At 43.9% G+C, this 13,273-nt stretch overlaps 4 protein-coding genes across 6 annotated transcripts in view; 1 reads left to right on the top strand and 3 right to left on the bottom strand.

Moving 5' to 3' along the window:
* Nucleotides 1–348: 348 nt before the first annotated feature.
* Nucleotides 349–4,314, bottom strand: nfu1 (NFU1 iron-sulfur cluster scaffold homolog (S. cerevisiae)). Its single transcript, XM_030359812.1, has 8 exons — nt 4,227–4,314; nt 3,096–3,202; nt 2,866–3,001; nt 2,258–2,324; nt 2,055–2,172; nt 1,818–1,881; nt 1,566–1,740; nt 349–610 (listed from the first exon to the last, which is right to left on the bottom strand). Exons 1-8 carry the CDS (start codon nt 4,283–4,285, stop codon nt 575–577), a joined length of 762 nt encoding a protein of 253 aa, XP_030215672.1. The 5' UTR covers nt 4,286–4,314; the 3' UTR covers nt 349–574.
* c6h9orf78 (chromosome 6 C9orf78 homolog) lies at nt 4,299–6,979 on the top strand. Its single transcript, XM_030359811.1, has 9 exons — nt 4,299–4,510; nt 4,644–4,703; nt 4,797–4,848; nt 4,943–5,013; nt 5,150–5,227; nt 5,313–5,510; nt 5,622–5,758; nt 6,167–6,277; nt 6,459–6,979. Exons 1-9 carry the CDS (start codon nt 4,428–4,430, stop codon nt 6,557–6,559), a joined length of 891 nt encoding a protein of 296 aa, XP_030215671.1. The 5' UTR covers nt 4,299–4,427; the 3' UTR covers nt 6,560–6,979.
* Nucleotides 6,898–9,754, bottom strand: med22 (mediator complex subunit 22). 3 transcript variants are annotated; one of them, XM_030359813.1, is made up of 5 exons: nt 9,546–9,754; nt 9,241–9,400; nt 9,066–9,146; nt 8,769–8,977; nt 6,898–7,351 (listed from the first exon to the last, which is right to left on the bottom strand). In XM_030359813.1, the coding sequence occupies exons 2-5, from the start codon at nt 9,361–9,363 to the stop codon at nt 7,159–7,161; spliced, it is 606 nt and encodes a 201-aa protein (XP_030215673.1). In that variant the 5' UTR covers nt 9,364–9,400; nt 9,546–9,754; the 3' UTR covers nt 6,898–7,158. The 3 variants fall into 3 exon arrangements, with proteins under 3 accessions (XP_030215673.1, XP_030215674.1, XP_030215675.1); XM_030359814.1 differs by having other exon boundaries at nt 6,898–7,310; nt 9,546–9,743; XM_030359815.1 differs by lacking the exon at nt 6,898–7,351 and having other exon boundaries at nt 7,755–8,977; nt 9,546–9,731.
* Nucleotides 9,755–10,447: 693 nt separating this feature from the next.
* Nucleotides 10,448–13,273, bottom strand: part of LOC115545825 (AP2-associated protein kinase 1-like) — a 30,877-nt gene continuing 28,051 nt past the window's right edge. Inside the window, 1 exon segment of the mRNA XM_030359270.1 lies at nt 10,448–13,177. Coding sequence (XP_030215130.1) covers nt 12,318–13,177 — 860 coding nt within the window. The 3' untranslated portion in view covers nt 10,448–12,317.

Consider the following 13,273-nt stretch of genomic DNA (forward strand, 5'->3'; position numbering starts at 1 on the left):
TCATATTCAATTTGCGAAGTCAGTGACCCACACAACCAACCCCACATGGCCAGAAAAGGCAGAGAGACTGTGCATTTAAAAAGCACAGGTAGGACTTCAAGAATACACTGTTTAAACTGGGCCAATCCAAAATTGACAATAGTTAATCAGTTATTATGCCATTACTGTTGAGATTTGATAAGATTAAAACTATATTTTATTAGGCCCATGCATTTCAAATATCATTGGTTGAATGACCTTGATTATTGTGTTTCAGACAAATAGAGAGAATATTGCATATTTTATCATTACAAGGTGTATAAATAAAGCCATAGCCTTACTATTTGTGTAAATGAAAGGTAGACTTAATATACTTCATGTACATCTTTATTTTGACAAATTAATACATATACATATTCTATAAATATTTCCAAATACTGTGTATCCGTTAAACTGGATGATGTGGTTTTACATCCAACAGCTTATCACTATGCTGCATGAAACCAGAGGGTTTATCTATGGACAGTGTGCGTGCTCAATGACAGCAGAAAAAACAGCAGGAGGGGAATCGCTATGACGTTTCTTGTCATTGGAGTCAAGCCTGAGCGATCTGCTCCTCATCATCCTTCACCTGGGAAGAAAAAACAGGAAAAATACATTCAGAATTGAGACATTTCTATAAACGCTTCAAGCGTTTACATAGAAATGTTAACAATTATTTAACCTTTGTAGTTAAAAGAAAATAAATTTGAAAACTTTCAAGTGCAGCGATGTCAATCTGTAAAGTCTATTAAGCCACTATCACCATAGGAGGTAACACGTGGTGATTGAGCCTACAGCCCACTGGTGAGAGCTATTGCATTTGCATTATTATGAAAATGATGACCTCAGTGTCGATGGCGATGCTGTTGGGAACTATCCCATTTAGTTTACAATGGGTTCCACTTATGACCCTTTTTGCATCACTTTACTACGCCATCAGGTGGCAGAATAACGAGTATTTTGCGTTTTTTCAATCTATAGAAAAAAAACAAAAGAACCTGTTCCCTAGCAGGCGTTCAGCCGAGAGACTTAATCAGACCGTCTGAAAGGGGTATCAATAGAGGGTGCTGCCCTCGAACTGACAGCAAAACAACAGGATGGCTCATGCACACACAGGGGAGTGGTCCCATTCAGCCATGCGAATCTCTTGTGCGCAACTCTTGTGTATAACACGCTGTCTTCAGGAGCTCTGCTGGTTGTCAGGCAGCGCCTTACCCGCTGAAGGCTCTGGGGGAGAGTCTCCACCCAGGTGTTTTGTTTGAGTTACTTTTTTTGGTCCAAATTGATAATTAACCAGTTTGCATTAAAAAAAATGAACTCCAAGATCCAAGTGATGCAAAAATAAAAAACATTGGACAGATGTTATTTGAAAGTGAAGCATTATTTACTCTTGGGTGAGGCGTCTTGCTCAGGGACACCTCGACACTCAGCTAGGAGGAGCCGGGGATCGAACTAGTAACTTTCCAGTTACCAGCCAACCCGCGCTACCGCTTGAGCCACATGCCGCCCCCTGATCTACACATCGTCCAGACGTAGGCACGGACCTGCTCCACCGACTCCACCTCGGGGACGTAGAACTGCAGCATGTTCTGGATGCCGCTCTTCAGGGTGATGATGGAGCTGGGGCAGCTGGTGCAGGAGCCCTGCAGCTTCAGCTTCACGATGCCGTCCTCGAAGCCCATGTACAGGACGTCTCCCCCGTCCTCCTGCACCGTGGGCCTGTTTGAGGTCAAGAGAACGGATAACGTAATGGTATTCAACAGAGTAAGTATGTGTACTGTAACAACGGTGTCTACCGTATTCTAGTGTCCAGGAGTTCTTTGATCATCCCCACTACTTCATCGTCGTCATCCGATGGTGCTGCGGGGGAAAAAGAGGAAACATTTATTCTTACATTTATTTGGCAGGTTGACCAATCTGTTGGGTTTCATCTCTTAACGCACAGATCTGGGTTCTTCTGTCCATGGCTGCTGCAGAAAGAGATCATATTTGTGCACTAGGAGAGGAGAGAAGGATTAGATCTGCACAGGTACCTGTGTCTGGACTGGGGACGCTGTCCTCGTTGACCACGGGGAGGCCAGTGGTGAAGAAATCCATAATGGCAGCGAATACGTCTGGTTTGATCACCTTCCATTCCACTTCCGCATCAGACTAAGAGGGTGGGAAATAGGTTTGAACCAAACCACCAAAAATACACTTATGGATAAGTTTCATTTTAGTATTTTGGTTCAAAAACCTTTGTTATGGTGATGAAGTCTGGACCCAAGAACACACCTTTGACGCCATCGATTCTGAACAACTGCCTGAAAAAAATGAAGAAAGACAGCGGGAAGTTTTAGAATGCTCCTAATGTCCCGAACATGTCTTTGTGACGAAACAGAGTTTGTCTGGTCTGTGTTCCGCACAATGAATCTACGTTTAAAGCAGCGGAGGTGATAACACTATTTCCCTTCTGGAAACATCCAACATATACAACATGGAAGTAAAAATCATTAATCTAATAAGCAAATGTACACATTTGATTATCGTCATTTAATTACATAAATTGTATTTTTAATTAATTTGATTGATTATTCAATTATAATACCTCACCCTTTGTCTTGCCCAAAGCAACAGGACAAATAAACTTTCCCACCACTGTCCCTGAACTACAATAAACCACAGTAGAAAAGACACTGCAAGCATATATCTTGCAGAACAAAATGACGACTAATGACTAAAGACTAAGTAATTATAAATATTTCTAATTAGTTCACTACTGTAGCCCTATTTGTCTCCGCAGGCTAGAGCTAGTGAACTCTATTCCTTGTTTAATTGTTATGTTGAAAGACGAGTTGACCTTACCTGGCAAGGGGGGAGCAGAACGCATCACGGGGTGCAGCAAAATCCATAGTTCCCGCTTCCAGAACCACGCGACCCGGTAGAAACTTCAGGCTGTTTGGGTTTGGGGTGTCCTGGGTCTGGACAAACATGGTTCTCCCTGTGAAGAGATGGCAAAGGGAAGATGGAGCATTAGCCACAATACCTGGTACCCTTTTTTTTACTGGGAAGTATTGCACTGCACAAGTACTTACCGGGGACAACTGCAAAAGAGGTATTTGGCCATCTGCTTGTGACTCGTGGTTTAGGCCTGTAGGATATCCCGTGAAATCCGGCATTGTGATGTCCTTGATTAATAACCCTAAGAAGTACATCAGAGTTCATCAAGTTCAACCAGCCGCAATAATATTCATATCAATCATGTCATTAGAGGCACGGCACTAACCAACAAAACGTAAATTCTAATGATAAGTTAAGATCATTATAACAGCAAAAAAAAGCTTTAAACCTCGAGGGAGGAGCAAAAATACACGCAGTCATGATGACTATGTGTGATGACGTCACGTGCTTTGTGGATACAACATCCACGGGACCAGAGCTAGAGGGAATTCTACGTATTAAACCTTTATTCAACCAGGTCAAAGTCACATTGAGATTCAAATCGTATTTTCAAGAGAGACCTGGCCCAGAAGGCATCATCCATACAAAAACCTTAATTTGGGTTTCACACAAACTTGATGCACAAGTTACAATTAAAAATACATGTTTGATAGATTACATGGACACCGAATCAAATAAGGGGACCATTTCCAATACTTCCAAGCCCAGGATCCTGCTGTATCGAGCTCAGGCCTCGTAGGACATCAGTACAGTGCAAGTCTTTCTAAAGGTTGCTCAGTGTAAGGTTGCTCCGTTCGAAAGGGCTGCAGATTTTAAAGCTTTTCTCCAATCTCAGTGCGACACGCGGAACAGACGACCGAGAACATTTTGTGAGTGCAGATAATATGTTCTGGTTTCTGAAACGTGGGCGCATCAGGTAGTAGGGACCCCTCAAATTAGGGTTTATAAATTAAACCAACACAAGTGGTAGGCATACGTACACAGAGATTGACAATTAGACTCTGCATAAACAGATATGGACAATTATATAATGCATACAAGGTAACTATGACACTAAAAACACTAGGGCGATTTCAGTCAATACACATGCACCAGGTCATAATCATATCGATTAGGTCCGAACTGCGTCATCTTATTTAACCCCTAGTGACCGTCATGTAACAGGAGCTGAACGATGACGTTCAGGATTAACTGTTCATTGAGAAGTTATTCATCCCTAAATAAAACACTAAAGCGAACTGAAGAAAGGAGAAAGAAACGCTTACAGACGCGACAGACTGGCAGAGAGACGGAGTCCTGCCCCGAGGTGCCTGCAGGCCGCCATATTTGTTATGGGTGCTGCGGAGAGGAAGTCGTCACGACTCAGGGCGGAAGAGATTCTTTATTTATGTGTAGCATTCTGCGGGAACCCTTGCAGCACCTTGTTTTACATATTTAACATAGTCTAAAATACCATTACATTCATAATGCCGGCGGGGAAGAACTTCAGGAGGAGGAGAGACTCATCTGATGTGGAGGATGAGGAGGATGAAGTGACCCGGGAAGTCAGGTAGTGTGTCTTATTGTGTCTTAACGATAGTTAAACTCGTGGTAATGTTTTGGTCATTGTATTTTTGCTGTTCATGAAAGTCTCAGGTTTGTTTTATAGTATGTAGTTAAAGTTACCTTCTACTTTTCATTAGATCAAAGGTGGAGGAGGCGAAAGAAATACAAAGTCTCCGTAGAAGACAAACTGGGATCAGGTAACTGAAAAGCAGCACAGCAGAACAGGGCATAAAAGTACACATTTAAAACGTGAATATATCACTTAACGTAGGTACAATTTTTTGTTTCAGTCTTGCTGCTTTGCTGGAGGGCGAATTGCTACCGCCGGGGGGAGAGCTTGATGTAATTTATTCCTCTACTTAACAACTCCAACTGGGAATAACGTCACAAATTTCAATAAGGTCCCATTTACAAAAATGTAAATCTATTCCTACAGGATGACCCCTTTAAATTGAAGACCGGTGGGGTTGTGGACATGAAGAAAATGAAAGACAGGAACAGAGACACGTAATTGGCATCTCTATTACTGTGCTTTGGTTACCTAACACACACTAATGCGTTCTCCAGGTGTACTTTATACTGATGTCTGTTTCTGGTCCACTATGAGCACTATGCTGATCAAGGTTCTATTCTCCCAATTCAGAGGAGAAGAGGAGAAGGACCTCAGCCTTGGCTCATCTTTCTCCGCTGAGACCAACAGAAGAGATGAGGATGCAGACATGTACGATTATTAAAGTTCTCTATTTTAATTTCGAGCGTTCATCCATCTCCAATGTAACCATTGGAATCCATCTTTTCTCCCTCAGGATGAAGTACATCGAGACGGAGCTGAAGAAGAAGAAGGGGCTGGTAGAGGCGGTGGAGCAGAAGGTCATCGTGAAGACCGCAGAGGACCTTCTCTACGAGCTTCCAGAGAACATCCGTGTCAACTCTGCCAAGAAGACCGAAGAGATGTTATCCAATCAGATGCTGAGCGGAATCCCTGAAGTGGACCTCGGCATCGAGTATGGAGACACAAGTTTAAAGACAAAACTTGATCTATTGGCCAAACTCCCTGCAACTGTTTTGCATTAATACTTTTCTATCTTCTTTTCTTTCCCCAAATACGTTTTCAGTGCAAAGATTAAGAACATCATTTTTACGGAAGATGCAAAAGCCAAGTTGATAGCAGAGCAAAGAAACAAGAAGAAAGACCAAGGCACATCATTTGTGCCGACAAACATCGCTGTCAACTACGTTCAACACAACCGCTGTGAGTATTCCTTGTTTGGTTTTGCATTTAGTTACCACTTGGATCCGAAGTGACTGCAGTGAGGAAGAATCATCGAAACGTACAATTAAATCTGTATTGGAGCAACAGCAACCTAAGCCCTTTTAGACTTTACCAGTGATTAAGGGCTACACAAATACAATGTCATTTAATTGAAACAACAATAGTTGCTGCACAAGTAAGTGCTAAAGTACTACAACACAGTGACGGCTCAGATGTCGTTGGACGGTTCCTGATGTTCTATGAAGATTCGGAAGTCTGTTCTAGGTAGAGGGCGTGGCAGCTCGATCCACTGTCTGCCACACTGGAACAGTTCCAGTTGACCTTAATTGACATTGAATAAAAACGTTTTCAAGATGAATGCATTAACCATGTGACTCCCTTTTTCAGTCTATCGCGAAGATCCAAACGCAGCCCAACGGCACCACAGGCACCACCGCCCAGAGGAGCCCAAAGCGAGACCACTGCGGGTTGGAGACACAGAGAAACCGGGTCCAGAGGGTGAGTCCACGTTGACTTGATTCAGGTTGTTTATAAGCAACAGGACCATTTTTATGAAGAGGGATCAATGCATTGCCCTTCCACACAAAATGTGCAATTTAGAGCACATTATATGAAGAGCTCCCACAGTTTCTACACTTTTCTTTAAATATTAAATCTAACAACCTTTGTTTTGTGTTAGCGGCCCCATCCCCACCCAACTACCGCAAGCGGCCCAACAACGAGAAGGCGACTGACGACTATCACTATGAGAAGTTTAAGAAGATGAATCGGCGGTACTGATGACTTGGGATGTCTTAACTGTCTTTTGAAGAAGCCCAGCGTATTGATGCACAAGTAAGCCTTTATAAAAGGCCCGATGTAAATACATGTCTTTTAATATTAGTTCCAGTAGATTGCCATTCCTTAGAACAATAGTCAAGAATTGTTGAGCTTAACTATTGGTCAAAGATTTTAAACGTGTGTGTGTTCATATTTGGTATGTTAAATGTGTTTGACCATAGAAAAGTGTTTTCTTTAAGGGATATTCAGTAGTTTTGGCAACCTTAAGTTCATTAATTTACATTCTGATGACTTGTAATTATTAAAATGTAAAAGTTTGAATATGAAACAACCAAATCGATTTTTTTATTAGTGTTTTATTACAAAAGCAAACAAACAAGTCAGATTACAAAACTTAATAAAATTGTAAGATTTACCAGATGAATTCTGAATGTGCGTATTTTTACTTAAATTCTAAGCTGATTTTTGCAGTGCACTACTAGCTAGTCAGGAGTGCTCAGACAAACTGAGAAAAACGTACTTCATTACCACCAGAAAGATGTTGGTATACAACCAGTAACCTGGTAGGATACCACCTGTGTGGCTGTGTCTTCAGCGCTTCATGGTTTCTCTATGGGGGTGGTCCCGTGTCCATTGAGGTGGTGCTGGGGCTTTGTCTCGTGTGAAGGGGGTCCGTCGTGCTCGTCTCCGTCCCCCTGAGCCGACCCAGGGCCCGTGCCTGGAGAGGCCCAGCTGTCGCGCCGCCGGTAGGCTTCACACAAGGGGAGGTCAGTGGTGTCCGACAGACTGTAGCTTTTAAGAACAGAAACCAATAGGAAGCAGAATCAGCGCAGCACAGAAAGTAAAGCAGACAAGTGCGCCCAGGCAGCAGAGGAAGCACATCGACTTACAGGCACGAATGTATGAAGACAAAGCAAGGGCTGCATAAGCACTGCAAAGGTTAAGTTAAACAAAATGGGGATTGCCGTAGAAAAGCTGAGAAGTAGCAGATAAGAAAACATGTACCCCCTTAAAAAAAACAGAGCAATGGAAATGTTGTTGCTGTAGAAACTCTGCAGTACAGCTATACAAGGTGAGGAGTGATTAAGGAAAGCAACTGAATGGCAGGAGGGGAGGGTCAGAGCAGCTGGGGAGCTAGTGAGACAGTAAACGGTTCTGTGTCTTTCAGAGAATAGAAATTAGACGTACTACTGAGAACGTTTTGTCTACTTTATTTCTCAAATGCTTAGGCTCTAGGAAAAGAAATGACCCCAAAAACATTCAACCATATTGGATGGACATGCCTTGCATAGATACAGCTTTGACTCCACTGATAAGGACGGAATCTACAAGAAACAAACTTGACCTTTTACAGAAGCCCGAGTCTCTAGGCCTCTGAAAAAAGTAAACATGGGTACATGCAATTTTTTTAACTTGATCTCAAATGAATAAAATCAGCTCTGAGCAAGCAATCTATATCTACCTAACTCAAACTCTACATATGGTGCCATGGTACGTTGTCTAAAAGGCCCTCTTTAAAGAGCAGTAGGTCAAATATTATTGAAAATATTGTTTTGGTTCAGAAGGTGTTAGAAATCCATTTCCCTGTAGAGCAAAATAAAAGCCGAAAACATTCATGCATCTATTCAGCGATTATAGTCACATGGATATACGGGGTAACATTGTTTGCATTCCATGAAATGTGGGTGTGGAGGACTGTCTCAAAAATGCATCCTAGACAATACAATTAGAGACCCACCAAGCTGTGCTATTTTAACCTCACCTTGCTTGAACAGTGTGTAAAGAAATTTTTGATTTAATCTTATGCACGTCAAAGTTGCTGTAGTGACATTCAAATTGATTGATATACTGCAGGGGGCTACTGGTAGCCACACCTTTAATAATTACTTTCAACACTCTACTTTACCAGCTACAGTTACTATGACACACAAAAAAAACAAGACATTTAACAAAAATAAAAGGCACTTATTTCAGTGACAGTTGACGGTGTATGGTAGACCTAATTGAGATGAGTTTCATGAGGTCTCATGTGACTGACCAGACCCTGAACCAGTCACTCATTCATCGGCCAAGAGGCAGAGACAACACCGTGCTCCAGTGGAGATTTGGGCTCAACTTTTCAAAAGGCTCAGCGGTGAATGGTCAAAGGAAGTGGGATGACATGGCTCTAGGCATGGGACTACAATGCAGCGGGTAGTCTTATTTGTACCTGGAGGAGTAATATTCTTCCTCTAGCTCATAGAGGTCGACAGCGATCTCGTCGCGGAGGGACGTGAGCTTCTTGTCACACTCGTCCTGCAGCGAGCGGAGCTGCTGGTTCTGCAGGGTGATGGCGTCGTTGACTGAAGGGAAGTCGTTCAGGATGAGGAACTGCTTCAGGTCCGAGACTAGCTTCATCAGGGACTCTCCCGCTCGCACCTGAGGAGATAATCAGAATGGTGGTCGGTTTTTTCAGCCACCTCCTCCCCTCTTTAAGTTCTCTTGACTGCCAAATGACTATACTCACAATGTTGGCTGCCCTGACATGCATTTCATAATGGTCTTGCTCTCCTTGTGTTGCTCGCGAAACTTGAGTCTCATCTTCTATCTGAAGAAAGGGAGGGAGAATTTCAAATAAATAGCTCAAATCTTGAACACGAAACGAGAGATACCGAGAGATACCCAAGTAGCCGTTTGTTTACCTTGGCCGTTTTGATAATTTCAGAGAAGTTGTCCACGATGGACCGGACGTCATCCTTCAGCCTCTTGTTGTAGTTCTGAAGAAGCGTCTCCTTGCTTTGGGGGAGGGCTCTCGGAGTAGTCATCTTTTTTTGAATGCACCACTGCGAACGTTGCCTAGAACTAATTTAATTCATAAGTTCACCATTAACGTTTTAATTCCACACAGGAATATCAACTCGGTGTGTAATCTGCAACACACTTAGAAACACATGCGACCACGTATTGACCCTGATTAGGAACGACGTTAGCGTAAAATCGTACTTACCTTCAAATTCATAGGGTAAATCATAAGTGACTTCAAGATATGCAAAAACGAATGTATACAATGTAGGAATGTTTTTAATACTACTACGCTTTATCCGGTGTTCGGCGGATTCAAGTGTCCGTGTTGAAACGCAGACCAGGCCCGTTTTGGTTCTGCCTCTGTCAGAGATATGCTGAGTCTAGTAATTCTAAATATTTATTAATAAGAATTTATATTTTATCTAACTATCTATTCTTTTATATATTCTGCCACACACGTGAACATATTCAACATATTACAATGGAGGTACACAATGACACCTGGATCCTGTTCATTATGCCTCTTACTTGACCTAAAATTCATAGCTTTAAACTTATAATACAATGTTCATAGTGTGCTTATAAATATACAACTTAAAATAACGGGCTTTGTCCATGGCTTTACCAGGTGTCCGGCTGATTTAAAGGGTCGTGTTGCAACCGCAGAACTGGCACATCTTTGGTTCCGCGTGGCTGTGTCCAGATATCTAATGTGTATTTTATTCAGGAATAAAATGTAACGTGGCTTCTTGAATTCCGGGAGAAACAGCAGGTAGATATCCTGTACGATGTCGGTCTTGACGGACGTTTATCAACTATTTGTATACCTCTATTCACTTGCCTTTGGCTAGCATCTCCCTTGATGCAGTAGAGTATAGTTTTTAAATGTTATCTTTTATTGCGCTTCTTATTTATTGTTTGTTTTTGTGCCTTCCTGCAATATTGCACTTTACTGTAAAGCACTTTGGTGCGGCTAAGCAGTCTGTAAATGCGCTATATAAATAAAATTGACATTCAAGGACGGAATCCCCACAGCCTAAACATTGTATTCAAATGAGCTTAATACAATCAAATGTATTCATTAATAAAAACATAACCAAAAAATTGTCTTTACATTCATTTAATATTTTTTTCAAAAGGCAAGCTTTACAGCATGACTCAATTATTTTAACGAGTGCTAGTTTTCCGCATCTGAACCTGTTGAACCCTCCACACACATCGGACTGATCAAAATACATATAGTATAAACCTCATACAGCAGTGTCATCATCAACACAGTCCAGGCGGTCCGTTACCGTGTGCGGCCTTCATTTGTGCAGGTTGGGTGACAGCTGAATGTTTATAAAAAGATTGTACATTGGAGAAAAAAACAAAACAGCCACAGAGAAATCAAAGGATTATACAATACACTTCAGCATACATTTTTTGTTAGTTCCTCTTTTTCTTAAATGTGCTTAAAAGTTGAACTTCAAAATGCCTTGGGATTTTACAAAGCAGGAGGCAATACAATATTGCCATGGTTACGGAGATCCACCAGGAAGGATGCGCCGATACAAGCCTCCACTCAGACACCCCCCAGCCAGACAACATGAGCAGAAGTACCAGCAAATGGTGCTTCAAGCACGAGTGCAGTGGATGAAGCTGTGCTGCTTGAGGACACTACCAGCACAATTAACTGACCCTCATTAAACACTCAATTCAATTGCCCACCAGAAGTTATTGGAGTGAGCACATATTCTGATCTGACGCAGCGGTCCATGATAGCATTGTTGATGGCTTCATGCACGGCAGACAATGCAGTGGTACAAGTATTTGGTTCCGGAAAAAAAAATAATGCGTAAAATGCAGCATTTGATTTGGAAGGCTAACGTAAAAAGGCACCTGTGATATAGCATACATTATGTTTCCATTGCAGAGGCAACATACCACATGCTGGAGGAGCAAATTCTGAGCGATGGATGGATAGAATGCAAACCTGTGTGTTAGTTGAGCTGTCTGGTGTTTGAATAAGGCTGGCCGGTGATGTTGATTACTTGATACAGTACACATAAGAAAAGGGGTGGATTTCAGTTGCACAGCCGAAGAACTAACTTTTTGTATCATAATACATCATAGTCATTGCTAATGGAAACTACCGGTCTGCTCTACTGCTCAGCAGTTTGTGAAGTATATTTAGCCAACAAAAATATTTTTAGAGAATTTGAGGATGTAATTTCAGAATGCCTTTTTTAAGGCATTTGAATGCTTGAAACGCCAAACATAAGTGTAAATGATACGAAAAACAGAGATTGGTATTAAGAAAACAAAGTGCTTTTTTTTTTTACACTTCTTGAACATCTTTGAGAACATACAATCGTGAGTCTCAGCCACGCAGGGCCGTTCACTTTGGAGTTACTAAGGAGCAGAAGGGATCCCTCAGGCGAGTCTACAGTTTCACAGTAAAGCTCAGGTGTTAAGGAAATACAACTGCAGATCATTAATGGATAAGAAAACAGTGAGGTAGGCAGGAATACAAATATGTGGCTACCTTGTCCTCTGCGAGTGCGTACCGAAAGATTAAAAGATATGCTAAAAAATAAGAAAAAAGAAACTGATGAATTTCTTATACTTCTGCAGCATTCAAGTTTAGTGACAGCCTCGTACAATCGGACCAAATATAAGACGCTGCTGGTTTGCGGAACAGCCTCATCTCATACAACATGCCATAAAGCCCCCTCGCTGTGTGCCTGTAGAGTAGTGTGCATGATTTAGCCGCTCACTTGTTTACTGCTCTCTGTGTGTGTGTGTGTGTGTGTGTGTGTGTGTGTGTGTGTGTGTGTGTGTGTGTGTGTGTGTGTGTGTGTGTGTGTGTGTGTGTGTGTGTGTGTGTGTGTGTGTGTGTGTGTGTGTGTGTGTGTGTGTGTGTGTCTTTCTCTCTCTGTCTGTGCGTGTGTGTGTGTCTGTGTCTGTGTGAATTTATGCGAGTAGTTGTCCTTCAGGGCTTCTCCTGAGGAGCTTTGAGGTGGAAAGGTGCCGAGACGAAGGGGTCCAGGGCGGGGGCCGGCTCCGAGGTCCAGGAGTGCGCCGCTGCCCCCACTGGCACCGAGCCCACCGCCGCCTGCTGGCTCACGCTGGAGACCACCCGTTGTGCGGCCACAGGCTGCTGGGGCGACGGCCCCTCAAAGTGCCGCGAATACTTAGCCAGCGCCTGCGGTCGGAATGGCTGCGGCGCCACCTGCCCCAGGCCCCCCTGGGGGTCCTCCTTCCTCTTCCCGAAGGGGGCCTGAGAGAACACATCGGGGGAGGGCTCGCCGGCGGCGCCGTGGACGTTGGCGAGCGGGAACGGAGCGTTGGCGAACACATCCGCCACCTCGTCCTGCGCGAACTGAAACGGTGCTTTGGAGAAGACGTCCGGAGCCTCCAGCTCGCCGAGGGGCCGGGGCGGGGCCAGGGCGTGGTTGCTGGCCGAGGGGTCCGCCGGAGGAGGTTTGTGGAAGGCGGCGGGCGGCGGCGGCGGCTGTTGGGCCTGAGATGCATTGGAGTGTACGGCGGGCCGGGCCTGGAAGCCGGGCTCCTGGTCCTCCTCCTCCTCAGAGTCCAGCAGCAGAGGTCTGGAGCCGCTGCTGTCCAGGGCCGTCAGGCCCCCCTCCAGGGGGTCCGCCGCGCCCAGCGGCTCCTCAGCCCCGCTGGCCGTCTCCCTGGCATCCTCCTTCCCTTCCTCTTCTTCTTCTTCATCGTCCTCTTCGTCGCTGGAGTGATCACAGTCTGAGGCTTCGGGAGAGGGCCCCTCTTGCGGCCCCCCGCTCAGTGCTCCCCTGCTGAGCTCCATGGAGCCAGTGCCGTCTCCCTGCAGTTCTGCAGCAGAAAACAGAGAGAAGCGTCTTTAAGGAACAGTCAATATATCCATCCCAAGAATCAGCATCACATACAGCAGGACCCCCTCAGACTACA

The sequence above is a fragment of the Gadus morhua genome, chromosome 6, assembly GCF_902167405.1.
Source record: "Gadus morhua chromosome 6, gadMor3.0, whole genome shotgun sequence".
Classification (NCBI taxonomy): Eukaryota; Metazoa; Chordata; class Actinopteri; order Gadiformes; family Gadidae; genus Gadus; species Gadus morhua.